Source organism: Macrobrachium rosenbergii, chromosome 54 (genome assembly GCF_040412425.1).
Source record: "Macrobrachium rosenbergii isolate ZJJX-2024 chromosome 54, ASM4041242v1, whole genome shotgun sequence".
NCBI classification, from domain to species: Eukaryota; Metazoa; Arthropoda; class Malacostraca; order Decapoda; family Palaemonidae; genus Macrobrachium; species Macrobrachium rosenbergii.
In genome coordinates this window covers 43,563,284-43,585,039 of record NC_089794.1, presented here as the reverse complement: position 1 = coordinate 43,585,039, position 21,756 = coordinate 43,563,284, and the positions used below count along the sequence as shown (strand labels likewise).

Genomic DNA, 21,756 nt, shown 5'->3' with positions numbered 1-21,756 from the left:
CACACTAAACTACAAAGCTACCTTTGAAAGGGTGCCACGTCATTGAAGAGACACTCCGCTGCCTGGCACGCCCATCACTGACCGTTAGACGCCTCTTCCCCACCAGAACCATGGCAGCAGAGCATTATAAAACTTTCCTGGGCTGGGACGGGCGCAGGTCTCACCGCTCGGAACTTACCACCTGCTAAGGGAGCAAGTGGACGACGGCTGTTGAGAAGGAAGAAAGACTCAGCAGAGAGGAAGTATGAAGCGAGCAGAGGAAGTGATGAAGAGGAGCAGAGGAAGTATGGTAAACTATGTATGACGCCGAGCAAAGGCAATATGAAGAGGAAAGAAGAAAGAAGGAGACAGCATGAGTTAGCCTGCAAGGAAACTGAGTTAGCCCTAAAGGAGAAGGAGTTCTGAGTTGAGAGAGAGCGAAATGGAGAATGCCGGGTTATGGTTAGCCATCAGCTCCAGTCTCACACCTGCTGGGTATCAAACGCCCACTTTCGAGCATCAATTTCAGTCCCCAAGTGGACTGAGGACTAGCCAGAAGCATGGCTGGAGGAGATCGAGGCTCTTTTCGATAACTACAGCACCACGGAGACGGAGAGAGCCTTAATACTAGCCAAGCATATGGAGGGAAAAGTTGCAGCTCGCCACTGGAGAAGAGCCAGAGAGGCACATGGCGGAAGTTCGTAGAGTCATTACCAAGGCCTACGAGATAAACCCCAGAAAAATGGAGACAGCGGTTCAGGTCTTGCTAAGGAAGTCGGGCTGTCTTGGACGGAATGGGCATGTCACAAAACCCAGTCCGGCACGCCATTGGTTCACTCCTGGTCTCCACGACGCTTTGAGGATCTCTTCAATCGGACCATGCTAGAAATATCTCTTCCAATGTGTGCTGTACTTTGCGTGTATATCTTAACGATAAACAGCCCTCCACACTTATGGAAGCTTGTCGCATGGCTGATTCGTGGGAAACTTTCAATCAGTCGCAAGATAGCACCTCTCAGAAGCTTAATCATCCTCCGCCTACCTTCGAACTCCACTCACCAAGAATGACTGCCTAGCAAGACCCTGTGCAACTATTGCAAGAAGGGGGCCACGCTGAAGCTGAGTGTCGATACAACCGGCACTAATAAGCAGCCTAACCCTACCAGCCAGAACTCCGCCTCCCGATTCATCCGCTACCAGCCCTCTCCTCCAACACACGCAGGCCACCGAGCCCATCCAAAAGGCCTCGCAGATCCTGTGGGGCTGCTAGCCACTACAATGCTGGATCTCCTGCCTGTCCACATCATGTCCCCACCACCAAATTTGTCAACCTAATCAGCACTTCTATTTTCTGCTGCTGGTCCGCACGATCCTTACTCCCGAGAGACTGGAAACCCAGCTCATCTCGGAAGCCCCTCTTCAGAGCACTAGCCTGCCAGGACCTTCCGGTCGCCAGTAGACACCGCGCAGACATTCCGATCAGGGGCCATGCCAGCCGGTGCCATGGTTGACGAAGAAACCCGGTGGGAAATGAAGTGGATAGAGTGGCCACACCATCGCCTTGCGTCCAACCCAGGTAATGACACCTGGGCACGAGCACCCCACCGCCTTGGCGTGGTAGGTGGAATTCGCCCGGAGTGGTCTTCTGTTGGCCTTTGCCGGGATCTTCTGGCGAAGCCCGTCACCAACGCTACTCCGCAGCTACGCTACCTCCACGGAGGCCCCAGTTGTAACACCTAAAAATGACAACCTTCCACCTTCCGCCCACCAAAGTGGTCCATGGGAAGGGGCGCCACTCAACCTATTTCAGCCAGCCTTCCAATCGCGAAGGGCTGGCCCACCAGGTCCTCCGCGAAGAGAGATTCAGGAGTGAGCAGTACCGCTGCAGGACGTGCAGCCGGCAGACCACTCCACAAATTGGGAGGGCTGCCCAAGGCAACGCCCAGCCGGACGCCCCTAACAAAACTTCTAGGGAGAGGTTACGCATCTCCTGCTGGGGCAGGAATCTCTGCCGCAGCCAAACTCAAGTCGTCCGAAGGTATTGCACTCGGGACTTCTTTGTCAGGCATGCCTCGACCCTCAACTGCCGCCAGTGCCACTTGCGAGCACTGAGCAGTGCCAGACTGGCCCCGCCACGGACGCTGAGCTACCAATGGAAAAGGCCCCATGCCGGTCTAAATCATGAGGCGAATCCGAGATTTAGATTCCCCATGCAGTTGATCACGGCGACTGGAGAGCCTCCAGCACCGAAACTTCTTCTTTGGGTAAATTTGAATCCAGGGATGAACCCTGAGGATCGGGAATGGTACCTTTGAAGACCAGGAACTGGCATCCTCGACGCAGAACGAGATCGCTCGCCCGTTGTCGCAGCAGCCGGAGTAGGAGTCCTCCCGCAGCTTTGCAGTTGCCCATGACTGGCTACCGCTAGCCTTCGGCCTGTCCCCTCGAGTCGGTGCTCTCATCAACGCTAGCTAGCTACTGATAGGCCTTGGAGGAACCCGAAGAAGAAGAAGAAGGCCAAGAGAGCCTGTGTAGTTGCCGAAAGAAAGACGTTATCCTGGCACTGTGCCCTCGGCACAGTGCCCTAACATCTAAGAGTGATCCTGGCCCCTTGCCCAGAGAAGGTAGCCAGTGTGATCTCTTCTTTATTGGTACTCTAGTCGAGTCACCTTAAAGTATCGGTACATCACTTTAGTAACCTTGTTCCTTCCACTTACCACCAGCCGCAGTAATCTTGTAAGTAGCCTAACTAATTTCAGTAATCTTAATCTATTAGAACGAAATACAATGCTCGTGACACGCATGGCCTAAGACCCCAGTGAGGCACTCACTTATCATATGAGGCAACCCTCATGAATTAACTAGTAAATTTTAATTGTATTAAACATAAACCATGTTGTAATTTAGTTAGAATATTAACTCTTATGTTGGTGCTACAGTCATTAGGATAGGTTAGGTTAGGGAATATCACAGAACGCAATTCACTCAGGTTAGGTCTAAACACATCATGATTGTAGGGAGGTAGCCTATAATAAATCCGTGAGCACCTTTCTAGCAATTATTGAAATTAGTAAAGTAGTGAATACAGCTCGTATCCCATTTTAGGTTAGGTGAATCGCAGCTGTGTAGGCTAACCAGGACTAATCTGCTCAGAGGAAGGAGAGTAACCTACGTAGAGGCTTAACAGTTTGTTAGTATAGACCTTCACGCCCTAAAAAGGGGAGTGCACCTCTTAAAGGGGGAGCTTATAAATATTTACACCTGTTCGCCTGGAATATTTAGGATAGAAATATCAGCCTGACTGAGACAGGAAATTGAGCTTGTCCCACGCCAGAGCTGCTTCAGTTCAAACTTTAACATCCGTTGGAGAAAGCAATAGGTAGCATTTAGGGGCATTTAACCTCATAGGAGAAATTTCCATATTCAACTTAAAAATAGGTGGTCCTAAGGTCCTTTTTCCTTTTTACCTGTCCTCGTGGCGAATGTTTTAACAAAGCGTAGACGCCAAGGCATGAATAACAAACGTAGGGCCTGTTTTTGACCCAGGCCGGTCAGGGAATTCAGAGAGACTGGAGCATTCGAGAGACCACATGTCCCACGGGCCTCTTCTCCTTTCTTGTCTATTATCCTATCAGTGAAGTGAATAGCATCATAAGACCCCATAGAGTTGGTGCTGCCACTGTAACGTCAGTCTCAAGGTAAAGTCGCTTTTGTTCAAAACTTACCATTCTTTTTATCTTTTTCTGTATTTCCTCGCATTTCTTTGTTTCCTTTCACTCTGTAATTTACTGTATATGTGTTTACGAAGTTCAGATTAAGCCTAATTATTATATTGTGAGCTCAACCCCGTTATTCCAGTAAAATACCCACGATTTAGGGTAAGTAAAATCAGGTTAAATCTCGATGCTTTGTATGCCTCAAGGTCCGAATGTTTGGGAAGAACCGCTATGCTTAAAATCAAATTATCTCACATATTCTCTTTGTTAAGGTTAATAACCCTTAACTGGCGACTCAGCTAATTAACGACTGTCTTGCTAACTTTTGGCCTCAAGTGGCAGGTTACGTGTAATCTTGGTTTGTAGGCCGTGAAAAACTACGAAATTGAATAATACATGATCAATCAAGACCACGTATCAATATATATATATATATATATATATATATATATATATATATATATATATATATATATATATATATATATATATATATATATATATATGTGTGTGTGTGTGTGTGTAAAAGGTGTGTGTGTGTGTGCAGAGATATATGTATGTATGTATGTATGTATGTATGTATTATGTGTAATATATATATATATATATATATATATTTAAGTGAATACCATATTGTTTTTATGATTTTTTCGTATTTAAAAGATATTTATATTGTCTTAGCCAAGAACTAAAGACATATGAAATTTGCGTGCAACAATGAAAATAGACAAGCCTTATTTTATTATAGGCTACTTTTGATTTTTCTATATGGTAAACAAAAAAGATATGCATTCTATATCCCAGTAACCATGCTATAAAGAATATTAACTAAGTATAATTTGAAAGTAAAAGAGCGTTTAGCAACAGTCAGTGGCTGATAAATTATAATTAAAACTGTGGCATAATAAGATTATATTAATAGTAAAAATAACTCCATATTAAAAGTTGTCCGAGTGATCTCAACAGCGTTCGGTGGAAAGTAAACTTCGTTCTTAGCTGACCTATCTTGGCCCTTCTTCTTGGGTAGACATCCTATATTCTTGGCCACAACGAATGAGCTAAAAAATGTTATCCGACAACTGCTACCAAGGTATTGTATGCCTAAAAATAGAATTCTTATCAGGACCGCCAATACATTTAATGAAATTTTTATTAATTCCAATATCTCTGCCCATGCATTAGTATCATCTCCATGCTCCTGTGTATCTGTTGGGAATTCAATATTTCCAATCATTTTATTCATCCATTCATCCATATTCTCACAAAAAATTCTTATTCTTTTCTGATAACGATATACAGAACGGTTGGCTGTTCAAGACAGAGCTACTTTCCCTTCGCTGTTGGACTGAATTACACAAATTTGACATAATTTTCAACGTAGAATACAGCAGATGATATTCAAAGGAAAATATTTGGTTTACACAAAACAGATGATGAGCCTCATTGCATGTGTCGGTAAACAAATTAATACCCATAACTGTAATCAGCCAATCAGAGGCACCCTTACGTCCAGTCATTCATTTGAAGTTTTATGTAAATATTTGAATTCTAATGTAGGTAATTGTGGTGAGAAACATTTGAACGGGACTGGTCAAGCTTATGGTATTTAATAACTGAGTTAAGAAACTGAAAGAAATGGACAAGAAAACTGCACTTTTATCATAAAATTTTATAGACGTAACTAACATTTACTCTCTCTCTCTCTCTCTCTCTCATTTCGTGTATAGGAATAGGTCATGTTTATCAATATGATTTTGTAGACATTGTATCGATATTTATTTTCAGTCGTTGCAGCTACATTATTTATAGTTTCAATGGGGAATCAGAACTAGCTTCAAAAGGTTTAGGAGTTAGAAGAAAAATCGTTAACGAGGCTGTGAATGCTTTGATAGTTCATCGTCTCTACCTTACAAAAAACTCCTCCCTCTTCCCGCAAACCTCCCCCCACTTCCCCCGCGTCCCTCCAGCTGTCCATTTCCTATGTCAGTCTCAAGAGCCAAACTCAAATGTATGATGATTTTACATTATGCAATTTCCCTCTTGATACAAGGTCTTACATAATCTTTAAAAATCACGTATAAAATCATGAATCACGTTGTAGCCTGTTCGTAAACTTTTTTCTTTATCAGGTCATTTAATTTCTTTTGAAATAATCAAGTGAATATATATTAACTGGTCAGGAACGTTTCCACCAATAAGGCTTGCCTTTGAGAACAGAGAATTCATTCATATTTTCAACAGTTTCTACTACATAAACAAAAGCGGCGCAGAGGGGTAAAAGGAATCATTTCCTGACTGTACAGTATGTATATATATATATATATATATATATATAAATATATATATATATATCTATATATATATATATATATATATATATATATATATATATAAATATATATTTATATATACAGTATATAAATAACATATCAATCATCATCAACATCATCATCATCATCATCATCCAGGTGCCATATCCCCAAGTCTTTCAATTGAAAGGCAATCATGGCTCGCCACTCCTCCATTTCAAGTCAAAAGTAACTGAGCTGCAGACATTCTTCCTCCAGTCATTCTCACCAATCCATCCATATATTTTTTTGTCTAGGTCTTCCTCAACTTCCATTGATTTTACCAGTGAGAGAGAGATGTTCATTCTTGTCTTATCCCTTCTGTGACCCATGAAAAAATAATCAACCTCAATCACTGAAGCCAAAAAATTCTCTCTCAATGCCATCAAATACCTGCTCATTAGTTTTTCCTTTCTGTCCATGATATTTTCAGTATCCTTCTCATAAAAACCACATTTCTGCAGCCTGATGAAACCTGCTCCTCATCTGCCTTCCATCAAGGTCCAAGTTTTCAGCCATACAACAATACAGACCAAATGAAACATTTGACAAATTTCCTTCGATTATCCCTTTTTTGAGTTGAATAATTTATATATAAATAATAATATACAATCATGTATGGAATATAAATAAATTATATGATATATAGGATCAAATATAAGTATTTCAATTGAAAGGCATATATATTATGTGTCTCATTTTATAGATATATATATATATATATATATATATATATATATATATATATATATATATATATATATATATATATATATATATATATATATATATATATATATATATATATATATATATATATATATATATATATATATATATATATATATATATATATATATATATATATATATATATATATATATATATATATATATATACATATATATATATATATCCCCAGTTATATATATATTATATTAATATACATATATATATATAATATATATATATATATATATATAAATATACAGCGCGATATATATATATAACCATATATATAACCAGGATATATATTGAAAATATATATATATATATAAGCACCGTATATATATATATATATATAATATATACTATATATATATATATATATATATATATATATATATATATATATATATATATATATATATATATAATATATATATGTATATATATATGTATATATATATATGTATATATATATATATATATATATATATATATATATATATATATATATAATAAAAAATTAATCTCAAACATCCTTTAATATCCCACCTATGAATAAGGACTTTTCATATATATTATCCATCCGGAATTTTTTGTTGATAATAATTTGCGGACTCACTGTCAATAAGCAGATTTCTTTATGGAACATATATATACATTATCAAGATAAAAATTCGCCTATTTAACCACACTTGTTGGCCATGTGGTTAAAATTCACTAATTACTGATTATCATGTTTTCGTAACTAAACCACAAGACGATAAACTTATTAAAATACTAATAATATTTTTAAGGGGGTTTTTGTGTTTGAAATATAAATATTCAGTTCTAAGTGTTTTTATTGGGGTTTAAAGGATGTTTGGCTAGCTTAATGCTTGTAAAGAATCACGGTGATGTGATATAAATTCATTTATATACATATATATACATATACATATATATATATATATATATATATATATATATATATATATATATATATATATATATATATATATATATATATATATATATATATATATATATATATATATATATATATATATATATATATATATACTTTATATATACAGTATATAAATAACATACAATCACATGTGGAATAGAAATAAATTTGACTCACATCAGGATCAAACCTAGGTCTTTCAATATGATAATATATATACTAGGCCATGAAAAAAAGAAGTTGGAACCTGAAACACTATTTAAAATTACCTGAAAACTGCTTGCACCCCAAATCCCAACTTCCCGACTCAGCAATGACCCAACTGACAGCATTTCATTTGAATTATCCTTCTGAGTGATTAAGATAAAAATAATCAACAACAATCACCATGTGGAACAGAAATAAATTTCTATATATATAATATATATATATATATATATATATATATATATATATATATATATATATAACATATATATATATATATATATATATATATATATATATATAGAGTTATAACACACATTCATATCATACACACAGGCAGTCCCCAGTTATCGGCAGGGGTTCCGTTCCCAACAGCGTGACGATAACTGAAAATCGTACAAAAGAAAGTGATGCTGCTGATCCTGGTTATTGGCGCCATCAATCAAATAACCAATCAATAAGAACCAGAGATTGTCATAACCAGAATCGGTGTTGAAAATGGATTATCGCATCGTTGCTAGACAAGCACCGTGAAACCGATCTCAAACCCTCCTGAAGATGACCCAATAAACAGTATATATATTTATATATACCACGTGTATGTAAGTGAGTATGAATCTCACTGAGGATTAAAACCACCTATGATGAGGACTGCATGTGGTCATTAACCATCCTTAAGAAACGCCACCTATGATTTCGCGGACTCACCAACCTTCATTTTTTATGGAACATATATATACATTATTGTGGAAAATTTGCACCTATTCCAGTATTTTCACCAGTGAAAATATATACATAAATAAGTGCCCGAAATATATATATTTCAATATATTTAAATAGTATATATATATATATATATATATTTTATATATATACACTGTATATATATATAAAGATTACAGTATAATAGATATTCATATATATATATATATATATATATATATATATATATATATATATATATATATATATATATATATATATATATATATATATATATATATATATATATATATATATATATATATATATATATATATATATATATAAAAATATACATTAACTCTTTTATTCCAGAAAAATACAAAAAGAAGGTGAAAGTAACATTTCATACTGGGTACACAAGGCCTTAAGTGATCAAAGGCTTAGCAAGTGGGTTTGCCCATTTCTTTCCTTTCCAAAGTATGATAACTACCTAACTTTTCCCTATCCACTTCTAATGAATAAAACTAATAGTTAAATTACAAATCCCTTCAAAATATGGAACTGATTTAATGATGAAAGTGAGTGCACTTAATATAAGCACAATATTCCCCATGACTGAAATTATTAATAATTATTATGTCTGACATGTACAAACGACTTACCAGGATACTCCAATTAAAATATAAATTTTCTCCCCTCTTTGGTTGTCATCACATCCTACACCTCACACTCAATAGATAGTTCTCTTTCAAGCCCATTGAAGATATGGGCACAGGTTGCCTGTTCCATCAGTAATTTACATTTACTACCTAATGAATATTATTATTATCAATATATTAATAGTCTGTAGTAGTAGTTATACTTATACTAGTAGTTTAACTCGACCACTGGCTCCCATTTCCTGACATTCATAGAAAACTCACTCGAAGGATTTGTTATTTAAAGGGAAGTGAAAGCTGGATAAAGTTAAAGAAGCAAGAGAGCTAACTAAAAAGATACCAAAGGCAATACGTGAATAACCTATGTCTGAAGAAAGGGTTACAGAAAATCAGGAGCCATATCCCATGGTGGCCACAGAACACCTATTCAAAGATGATGGTTATGCAAATCGGAGGAAGAATGAACTACAACTTAGAAGACTAATGTGTTTTTTATTACCTATACCCTTTCACCTATGATTTTTCATGCTTATGCAACTTTATGAATTATTTAAAATTCTTATTCAATCTACTGTGGATTGAAAAATTTTTAATCACAGTATTCATTTCCAAATCTTTCTAAGTTCTCATGTTGTTCTAAAATCTGAAACAAAACTGAAACAAATTACGCCTGATTCTGATATGGATTCTCCTTTAACTACACTGTTTTTAAAACTAAATCCAAAAATTTTGTGCTACTATTGAAATTAATTATTTCATTTGATAACTAGCTATTCACACAAACACATGTTCTGTGCAAAAATACTGCTCAGATAACTTTTGCACAAAACAGAATTCATAAAACCCCAGTTTTGCAACAATCACGAGACTTTCTAAAAACATTTGGCAATCCAGGACCATCTTTCAACCTGCTTCAGGCCAAGCCAAGTATGCTAAATATCACAGAAATCCAACTACCATCAATACTTGTTAACAAGTCAAGTGTGACAGAGGGAAACCTATGCAAGGATACTGATAAACCTTGCTCATGAGCATAAACCCAGCTAATCAGACCTGTGTGAGAGAGAGAGAGAGAGAGAGAGAGAGAGAGAGAGAGAGAGAGAGAGAGAGAGAGAGAGAGAGAGAGAGAGAGAGAGAGAGAGAGAGAGAGATTCCTGCAACCATAGATTAGAACTCTCATTTTGCAGTTTACACATAATTTCCTGGTTTGTAGGTAACTGGATCTTTCTCATTGGGTTATTCACATAATACAAAATTATCTCTTTACGAATTCTGATTGCTCACCCAAAGGCTAATGCTTACAGAGTGTCATGAATGGCACTCTGTAGATGGTCCTACGAGTATTTACCTCTTTGGCACCCCACAGCACTATTTACTTCCTTTTACATTTCACACATTCTTGTCAGTGCCTACCTACCTACCTGCCCAACTTTTTAACTTTACACTGAAACAAAATTCACATCTCATTTTAGAAGAAATCCTTTGGGAAAACCCTGGAAGAGTCTAGAAATACATCTCAGCGGCCTTGTTAAACTAATCTATAATCATAATTATAATTTTCTCATCTCAATTTCAGGCTGAATCAAAACTGCAAGAATCCTTACAATAACTTCAACCTAAAGTGATGAATTTTCACCGAATGCACCATGAACATAAAATTATATATTCTTTCATATGAATACTCATTCCCTCAATATTAATCTTTTTTCATTTACCCTTGCATTTTATGATTTTCTCATACTTTCCCTTCCTTCTCATCTTTGTTTTGAATACTTACAATTACTTAAACATGAGATTTTATATCTGAATGCTTTATTAAACGGATAAGAATAATTTTATCATGAGTCTGCTTAGTCCTTCAATTTTGTAATCTTCTTTAAAACTATAAACATCTTTATTGATCACCAAAAATCATGTCATTAATTAGAATTATGAGCTTCCTGTTCTTAACTACCAGAATAAATACAGTTCAATGAACATGCTATCTCAGAGAGAGAGAGAGAGAGAGAGAGAGAGAGAGAGAGAGAGAGAGAGAGAGAGAGAGAGAGAGAGAGAGAGAGAGAGAGAGAGAGAGAGAGAGATTATCACCCATTATCAGTTGGCAAGTACCACCCTTTATCTTATCTTTCCTCAACTGAAAAAGAATGTTTCACATCAATATATTTACTTTGTTTTCCTAAAGGCTGGCAGTCTAAAGTATACCACAAAATCTATGCTTTTTTGGCAATGCAAATGATTGTCAGATTGTACAATTTGTGTTTAAAAGACAAGTCTCCAAACATGTTTCATAGTTTCCCCAAGTTTGTGTAACTGTGATGAAAGAACAAGAGTATTAAGTTATTCATCATTAATTATGACCCATTAAAAATTTCAATATGTATGCTCTGCAACACTTGTACAGAAGAACACAAATATCAGTTGAAGAATTCAACATCTACAATAACTGACTGCTTCAAGTCACAGTATGAAATACAAACTTTTAGGGGAGGAATATTTAGTGACTTAACAAAATATTCAAATAGAAAAACCGAACATCTCCACCAGTCTAACTTTAACTGTAACTAAAATGTCTGGAAAAATTACTGAGCACATACATCACCAATTACTGTACATAGTTAGGTGAGGTATGTGAACCCCTTAAGTATATTACACAAAGAATTTGCAAATGCTTATCTCAAAAAAATAATACATTACAAAAAATTTATAACAGTAATTCTATCAAATTATCTGTCATTATGATAAATAAGAAATAAGTGGAAAACTATTTCTTGAACAAAGCAAGCTGTCATTATGATTAAATTACAGTAATCCCACGTGGATAAAATTTTAATACTGAAATCTAATTTTCTTTTACAATAACTCTTTTCCTCCCTGCAAGACATAGGTACTTCCACAGAACAGCATCATTCTTGCATGTGTAAAATTTCTGGCCTCACCTCAAGGTACACTGTGAATTCACACATGCATAATGCTACATTAATTCATAGATCCTGTTTCAATTACAGTAAGGATATTTTAAGTAACAAGCACTATTCAACTGTCAAAACCATCTAAAAACATTTTATTTTCCACTGTCCAAATATTGTCTTTACTTTCCTAACTGCATCTACCCTTCACGTAAATACTGTCCACCATGATTGTTTCCCAAACAAGATTTAACAGCACTAGAAAAGCAGATCAACATCCATCACTTCTTGATGCCAGCACCCTTTATGAATTTTATGAAATATAGTTTAAATTCTAGGTCACAGCAAACATTCTCAAAACCAAGAAACTCTTATGTAAGTTTCCCTAAGGTCGTTGAGAACAACTGATTTTCCTACATATCCAGGAATGCAATGAATAATGAACACAGCTCTACATTAAACTAGACTAACACCCATGAAAAAGCTTCCCAACAATTTTCCTATCTCACTTCTCGAAAGATAACGCTAATACTCTTTGACACTATGCCCCAATAAAACTTATCTCAAACAAAGGGTTGCTGTTAAACCATTTCTGTAAGAAGAAAAGTGTGACTACCCACAAAAATATTCATCAGAAATTAAAACTCTCATTTTAACAAGTTTTTCCGTTATTAAAAATCTTTTCCATTCATATAATTATACTTTGAACTTCACAATATTATCTCTAGATATGAATTGTTAACAGGATTGATCTGTTAGCAGATCAATAGAGTAAGAAGTAACTGTTTCTGTACATTCTCACAATCTAATAAACCATAATCCATACAATCTACAGTTGTACTCATTAAATGTTCAGCAAGATCAGGTATATAACGATATCCATTCAAGAAGAATCAATACTGCTAAAGACATTCTGTATTTCTAATACACAGTTACCTTTTAGTAACTAACAAATTATGTAATGAAAGAGATACGAAATATAAAAACTCTGAATCTAACATTTTTCTTTTACTTTCCCTTTTATATGAAATCTAGAAAGAGAAGGTATCTGATCTACTTATATCTGAAAACTTGTTGTGTGTATACCTACAGATACATTTTCAATGTCAATGAGAGAACAACTGAATTACAACCTTTCTTTCAGGAATGTCCTGACATATTATAAATCCAGCATAACAATATGAAAAAGTAACTGTCTATAGTTTTTGGCTTTAATTAGGCAAAAAAGAACAAACTAAAAAGTATGTTCAAAACAGTTTACCAGCAAAATATCACAAACATCCAATATCCAAGTCTAGCCATAGCAACTGTGTTTTCCTTTATTACCAACTAAATACATTAGACTAAGAAATGTAATGAATAATTTCCCTCGAAAGACTGAATGCCAAACAGGATATGATTTCAATCACATTCTCCAAACTTGGTAGTTGCTGACAGATACACACTTCTGAAGTAAAAATAGAAGACAACTGTCTAATATTTGTCCATACAGTACCAGTGACTTACCTCCTCCTACATTATTGAAGAATCTGTTACATTCAGCACTTTTTCAGAATCTAAATAGTCATCTTCTATAAAAAAAATTATACATTCACAACGCAAAAAATAATAGTTTCAGTGTTCATTAGTAATTCAGTCTAAATGCATTTGGTAATTACGTAGGTATTTTTTTGTTAAAAATTCCATAAAAACTTTGGGAAGAACTTGGGATAACACATACTCATGCACTATCTGTTGCAAATGTCTTCCTTGCATTCTAATGCACTTAGAACCAAAATATCTTTCAGTCATCAGTATCGCTAATAAAAAAAAATAATGCAGTCCAGTAAACCCCATAAATGAAAATATATAAGTGAACTGTACTTACCACTGGTTTCTTTGAGCTTTTTCGCATAAGCTTTAAGAGTTCTCTTGTACTTCTTAAGCTGCTCAGTTAAGGAGTCCACTTGGCCTTGAAGATTCTTGAAGAAAGAAATACATTACATTAGTACACAGCCTAATATTTTGTGTAATTGCAATGTTAAAATAGAAAACTTTATATTATAGATGGGCACTGAATTATACAAAAAAAATCCTCAAACATATGCATTTTTAATCAAATTTAGCTAGGTTTAGCTACTTTACATTTTTGTAATATTTCATACTTTTCAAATCTTTCTCCACATTTTCATTCATTTCCATCCACACTTATGAATGACACTGAAGAAAGTTTTTATGAGTCATACATATAAGTATGTGTAAGACTTACACAGTTCAGCTATCCTTCAAACCGTTATTAAAGCGTTCCATAAAAGAATTACAGTAGAACATTAATGGTACAACTGTATATAAAATCTCTCCCTCTTCCTTAAATTCTACAATATCTGGAACAATTTTAATGTCTAAACACTTTGTAACTATAGAAACCTTTGTACATAAATTACACATATGGTTAACCTCGACTTTTAGAGAAAACAGATTAGAAACTGAAGAAAACTATCAATGGTGTTCCAGCTGTGATTACCTAGTAAAGGTAAGCTAGCCTCATTCACAACACAAAATATTTCTGATGATAAAACCTAGATTTTTACAGTTAATGCTCAGCCTCTGGCTTAAAGCATATGAAATCAAAACTCAATAAATGAAAAAATATTTGCAAACACAATACAAAGAACTGAATGAGCTTATGACAAGTGTGACATGAGACTTGGGTCAGTCACATAGTTAGGTGAATGATAACTTGAGAACACATAACAAAAGTACCAAATTCATAGGCATTACAGTCCTTTTTACAGCTATGAACCTATTTAGGTTTACTAAGTTGATACCTATCATCAGTCTCCTAACTGTTCATAACCTTTCATTACTTTGGTTTTACTTCCTTTCATCCTACTTAGGTGAGGCCTCCAACTTATTTCAATACCTCTATCAATTTCAAATAACATAAGGAATAATTTGATTTTACTAAAATATTTGGTGCTACTTTGGCTGTTATCTACTACTTTGGTATGATATCTAACAGGTTATTATCACATGCCATGCAACTACTTTGGTTTGAGATCTAGATTAAGAAATAGCTTGTTGTGTCGTTTGTTAAATTCATAATTGGGTAACAAGCTATATTGCCTCCTAATTTCCCAATTGCTTTCTAATTGGGTAACAAGCCTAATTTCTATGTTGTATTTTCATAAAAGATAAAAAAATATTTTACATTTCTTAAATTTTGCTGGCTTAAAAAAAATTTTATTCTGTAACTTAGTCTGTATGATGCTCGCAAAAGAATTCTACAATGAAACAAGTGACAATTTAAGACTTTGGCTTACAATAGAGGTCTTATGTTGCAGGTGACCAAGCTCCAAATTCAACCGATAGTGAGGCTGAATTGACAATAACCGCAACCATGGCAGACGTATAGATGGTCCGTGGGTGTTTGGTTTGAAGAAAGGTTTGGACTGCCGATATTTTTATGTTCTGGTGACAACATTCATTCAGATAGCTGAAGGTTCAAAATTCATTCTGATGAATGGCACTCTAATTTGAACCAACTCAATTTCCGCCATTTACCGTAAACCATCAGCAAAACTATGTGCCTACCACTGGAACACATACACAAGCCATTGAAAGATCTTGGCTTGATTTTTCTGAAAAAAATGAGAGGTTGCAATCAGAACATTTCAATCACACCTTGACTAAGATAATGAAAAAGAAGCTCCAGACCTCTTTTTAGCATTTTTAATCTTGTATACCGATAAATTTTTTTCATAGTGTTATTAAATTTTAACCATGTCTCTTTGATATTTTTTATATTATTTTTATTTTATCCTGAAATAAAAGAATTAAAAAAATACATTTTGGTTATTTTGACCTTGTATATAACTAGCTAAATTAGAATTTGTCTTGTAGATAACACGCCAAAGTAGAATTCCGACGTTGTAGATATTTTTGAGTCCCCAAAGTAGCACCAAATATTTTATTATAAAATAATTTATGACAAAAGTTTTCACTGCAAAATTCTTACAATCTTACCTGCAGGTATTTCATACAATTATGCAGAGGAAAAAATAATGTTCTGGTGCAATATTTAATATATTAAATGTAACACCAAGGATTTTTGCATGTGCCTCACAGCATGTTTTTCATGATATTAGAGAAAAGAGTATGCACTGCAAATAACAGTAAAGCCTGACAGAGACTTGGTTTTATGCATTTTCCTGATCATTACTATGCCTGTTCAAAAATGAATAGTTACTTGAAATACTCTGATCATTTAAAAATCAGATTGATATCTCTTCTGTTGTCCACAAAAGCACAACCCAAAGATATATGAACATTCAACCAGTACAGACAGAGACCTTGGACAAAGCTTTAAAGCGTTGTCCTTAATGAAATTTATGTATGCAAAGTAGTCTTACTAATTGAGTCTAGCAATTCAAATATCTGACTGCAAATCCTACAAAGTAAAGTCTAACACACCATCTTAATTAAGCTAAGTTGTAGGGATATATATTTAAGATTTAAAACATTTCAAATACATAATACTGACTGTATAAAGATGTTTTTAAAACTTCATCTCCTGTTCAAAATTAAAAAATTATTCTTTACAAATTCTCCAGTTTACAATAACAGTAGCAAAGAAACAATTCAAATATCTGACTGCAAATCCTACTGCAGTACTAGTAAAGCTTCCATAACACACCATCTTAATTAAGCCATAGACAACTAAGTTGTAAGGGATATATATTTAAGATTTAAAACATTTCACCTTTAATCTTTACATAATACATACTGCGTATGTATATGAAGATGTTTTTAAAACTTCATCTCCCTGTTCAACAAATTAAAAAAATTATTCTTTACAAATTCTGCAGTTTACAATAACAGTAGCAAAGAAACAAGAAATACCCAAAATTTATCAAAAAAATTAATTGATTAACTGATTATGAAATTTAGGTCTTGAACACCAAGTGCTGAACCCAACAGGATTATTCAGCGTGGCGATAAGATGAAATATATAAATTAATGATGTGATTGAAAATGAAAAGGTGAATGATAACATACTGTACTAATAAAATTCAGTGTTAAAATATGAACATAAAAAATGAAGAACGATATAGATAAAAACTATAAAAATAAATATATATAAAAATTATATATTTAAATACAGGAAGTCCTGTTTCCTGGAAGCCTTCAAAATGGGCCTAACTTTCCAAATTCCAAACTTAGAGAGGTCTGCCCTTACCAAAACAAGCAACTGCTTCCTCTTAGTTATACTTTATTATATTACCAAATATGATAAAAAAGAAATTCATGCTGAAATAAATTCAAAAGATCTTAGATACCAGCCTAAAATAGTTCTTTCCTACCTATAGCTATTTCCTTGTCTTGTAAATTTAATACAACCTTTGAAAATATCAAGCTATTCATCCTACAACTAATGTAATAGAAATTACCTAATGCTATACAGTATATTAATACAAATATAAACCTTTTATAATGCTGAAATACATGAATCAATAAATATTTCATAAACCTGTATGAGCTGCAACTTTATCTCATACATCATGACTCTAAAAATAAAACATGAGCAGATAACAGACTTCATATGGTGAAGCATAGAAACCATTCCAAGAAAAGCCCAAGCTTTGAGTCATCTATCAACATGCAACTCACGATGGAATCTAACTTAAAGAAAAGCCATATCATTATGTATGAAGAAAAGGTTCACTGGATGTATTTCAAATGAAATTACAAAAGACATCTATAAAAAGAGTGAGCTAAAGATTAATTAAGACTAATAACTGACTTTTGTTTCAAGTCTGCAACATAACCTGAAAAAATATAAAGAAAGCAAACGTCCAAGCCCTATGTCAATTCACCTGTGGCTGCCGGAAGGGACTAAAGTTCATAGAAAGCTGTGGAGGAACACAAAAAATTATAGAGCTACATAAAAGGACACACACAAACCTCAAGGCAACATTTACGACAAAAATACAAATGTAGATTTTGTGTTAATGGAACAGAAATAAAAACACAAAAAACACTCATAATTATCTCCACAACTGACTGCCAGCAAAAGGTTGACAAGACAAAACAATATATGAGAATACAAAAAAACTTATATACTGTTTATCAAATAGTCTGCAGATATGTGCCTATTTTCAGTAAAAAACATATACTGTACTGTAATTTTTTTATAAATTATATAAGAATGTTCCTAACAATATAAAACACTAGTTTCTAATGCCACATGCTTTCTCCCCCATGAAGGAATTACAACCACTTACCAAGTTTTCAGAAGTGAGACGCATAATTTCAGACTGAAGGAGTGCCTCAGGATGTGACCCACCACCTTTAGATAGGTTCTGGGAGAGTAATTTCTGTTGCCTTTCATTGTCTCGACGTAGGCGTTCAAGCTCTGATTTGTATTCACTTTCTGTTTCTCTATGTCGCATCTTTTCAGTCTTGAGTTCCTCTTCGAGTTGTCTGAAATATACAAAAGTGAAAATATTACCATCATTCCCAACCTCCAAGGATATAACCTATACAGTATGCTACAGACATCTACTCTAATGTAACAACTACAGTAAATTCAGTATGTAATAAGAATGTACCTAAATAAATATTTACATTACACACACAAATTCACCTACAGCAGCATAACACTGATTTCTTGGCATGAAGTGATTTAAAGTGATCATATCCAATAACTGCTAGGCATAGCAATATACCTTAATGAGCAGTATTCTATAAAGCTCTGACCTGCCTGAATACTGCACAAAATAAATGGGTGTAAGAATGACAAAATGCATTTTACTTTAAATATGTATAATGAACTAATTATCTACTTTCAAGATTTTTCATGTAAAGGTGTATGTACAGGTAGTATCCCTAAATACTGACCAACAGATAAAAAAAAAAAATGTTCAAATTAACGAACAAATTTAACAAACCCACCCAAGAAGTCATAATAGAAACATAAATACTGTCTACTTTAGTTTTCAGTTACTTACCTTCAGACTAATCCTGTACAGTATGCCCAACTTAATTTCTCTTTAAATCTCAAAAAACAAACATGAAATGAAAGCTTTTGAACAATTTTTGTCATATTTTAAACATCTAAAAACAACATTGGAAATTTAAACCACCAAAATAACATCCTCTCTTTTCCCACCCGTCTAACCACCTGTCAGCTAGGGAAATACTTTTTGGAAGTTACACTTATCCATCTACAAATTACCACTTCTGAACATTTCTACATTAGCATCCTCTCAACACTCACCTAAATTAAATTTAATACAAAAAGGCATTTTCACATTCGAGCACTAAATTATCTTTAAAAATAGAGCCTTTTCAATAAAAAAAACATGTAACTTGACCTTCCAATCTCCTTTTTATCAAATTCACATATTTCTCTTACGTCACCTACAGTATATTATGACTGATTCTTTTCTTATATCACCTACAGAATACAGTGTATTATGACTGATTCTTTTCTTATATCACCTACAGAATATTACGACTGACTCTTTTGGCTTTACTACCTGAATGAGCTAGAAAATCAGCCAACTACCTTAACAACTATAGTCTACCCTGTGATCAGGCTGAACTATCTACTTATAACAATGAAGTGGTTTGTACATTGTAACTGCAAAGAACAAAATATTATACTGTACATCATAATTGAGATTTTTAACCATGCTGTCAGATAGGAACTTAAGCAGGATAACAACATGGCAATGTGACTACTCCTAAATCTTCCTAATTTATGAAAACATTTGATTTGGACCATTTTGGGAAAATATTCCTTGTAATAATAATCAACTACAGTACTTTCATTTCATGTAACTGAAGGGTGTGTCACAAATCCCAAGTAACCAATAACTGTTTTTCATTAAAAAAATTAGTAAAAATGTTGTACAAAACTCAAGTCATGTTTAGCATCTCCCATAAGCAAAAGTAGTCACAAGAACAAGCACTGGTTAGGTCTTTGCTGCAGATATAGAAGAGAAACTGTCATCTGCCAAAATCATTATTCACAAACCCATGATTATGATAAAAGCCAAAACAAGCCAACCTATAAGAGGAAAACATCACTCCAAAATGCTAACAGTCAGTTTTCACTTTTTATCCAATCAACTTGTTAGTAGCTATCACTGCAAAACAAATAGCAAGAGCACTGACTGCATTATACCTTGGTTAATGATCACTTGTTTAGTAAATACAGTACATGTAATCTGAAACTCAAATCTTTCTCCACTACATATTTTTAACAAGACACACTAAAGCCAATCAAAATTAATAAGCCATTCTACCTGACATGAAGCACAGAAATTTAACTTTTGATACTAAGGTGAATCTCACTATTATAGAATATGATCCATAACCTATGTTATGACTACATGAAATTTTAAAGAACTATGCAATATTAAGATTCTACTGTTCTAGCATGTCAATATAATTGCATAAAGTACATTGCTCGCAAAGTACAATTAATAATTAACAGAATAAAGAACTACACTGAATCACTGTGTGCTTTTACAATGGATCTGCTTTTACATTTCACTGCAGTAGTAAGTACAGTAAACAAAAATGTAACTAAGCCTATAATATGCAGAGAAGAACACACAAAAAATTTCAAGTCCTTCTGTGTCAATGATGTCTGGTTAATCACATACTACAAGAAAGTGAAGACTACATGCACTTCAAGGGAAGGAAAATTAAAAAAAAAAAATGAACACATATCCCTTCACATTCCTAATCAGCTGCAACCTTTACGAAAAGTTCTCTTTGCTTTTGTTGTTCAAGTGCAAATCCTCTTAACATTACCATGCAATCACAGTAATTTACAATTTTTGTACACTGCTACAAACACGCCAATAAAACAGCTCTTCAGAGTCTTCTTACCGCCTGATGAATGTTGAGGGTAAATCCAGTAGCAGTGTTTATGGGGGAGGGTACAGGGCGTTTTCATTAATTAACTAAAAATGTAATTTAACAGCAAAAGCAGCATATAATTATCTGAATGATTATAAGGTATGTTCCTCAATAAGAATTCAAAGCTAATGCAAAATATGTTTTTACAGTGCAATAACTGGTCCCTTGCCTAAACAGACTACTGTTAACAAAAAACAAAAATTGTGAAGAATTCTGCTTAACCAAATTTGCAAAGTTAATAACTGAGGTTGGAGTTCTACTATATAACTATGCATGATTTGTATTGCCCCTACAGCATCAAAATGGGATTACAGTATACAATATAGCAATGTAAGTTTACTGTTTCAAGTCACCAACTTATGTCAAACTTCATTCTAGCAGTCTTCTACACAATTTCTCAATTTTTTAATTTTTTAAGCAATTTAAAAATTATTCAGGTAAGGAACAAATAAAATACTAGCAATACAAATGTAAAAAGAAGGCTAAAAAACTACTAAAGTACAAGCTAATTTTTACAATAGACTTCATCCATAAAGGGTTCTCTTTTAAATTGACATTCTATCAACAAAAAATTTGCTTGCTCAAAGCCATAAAAATTCAGTAAAAGTGTGAGAACAAAATACTGCTCTTGTATTGTGACCCTCATGT

The 21,756-nt window shown here is 33.9% G+C and overlaps 2 protein-coding genes across 14 annotated transcripts in view; both read right to left on the bottom strand.

Moving 5' to 3' along the window:
* The window catches only part of LOC136835088 (uncharacterized protein DDB_G0288805-like), a 45,304-nt gene extending 32,622 nt beyond the window's left edge, over positions 1–12,682 (bottom strand). The window contains exon 1 of the mRNA XM_067098268.1: positions 12,613–12,682. Coding sequence (XP_066954369.1) covers positions 12,613–12,614 — 2 coding nt within the window. The 5' untranslated portion in view covers positions 12,615–12,682. The remainder of the gene's footprint in view (positions 1–12,612) is intronic.
* The window catches only part of didum (dilute class unconventional myosin), a 323,000-nt gene that overhangs the window by 52,663 nt on the left and 248,581 nt on the right, over positions 1–21,756 (bottom strand). For all 13 annotated transcript variants that reach the window (XM_067098124.1, XM_067098121.1, XM_067098117.1 and 10 more), the window contains 2 exons: positions 18,459–18,657; positions 14,063–14,156 (listed from right to left, as the gene is read on the bottom strand). In XM_067098124.1, coding sequence (XP_066954225.1) covers positions 14,063–14,156; positions 18,459–18,657 — 293 coding nt within the window. The remainder of the gene's footprint in view (positions 1–14,062; positions 14,157–18,458; positions 18,658–21,756) is intronic.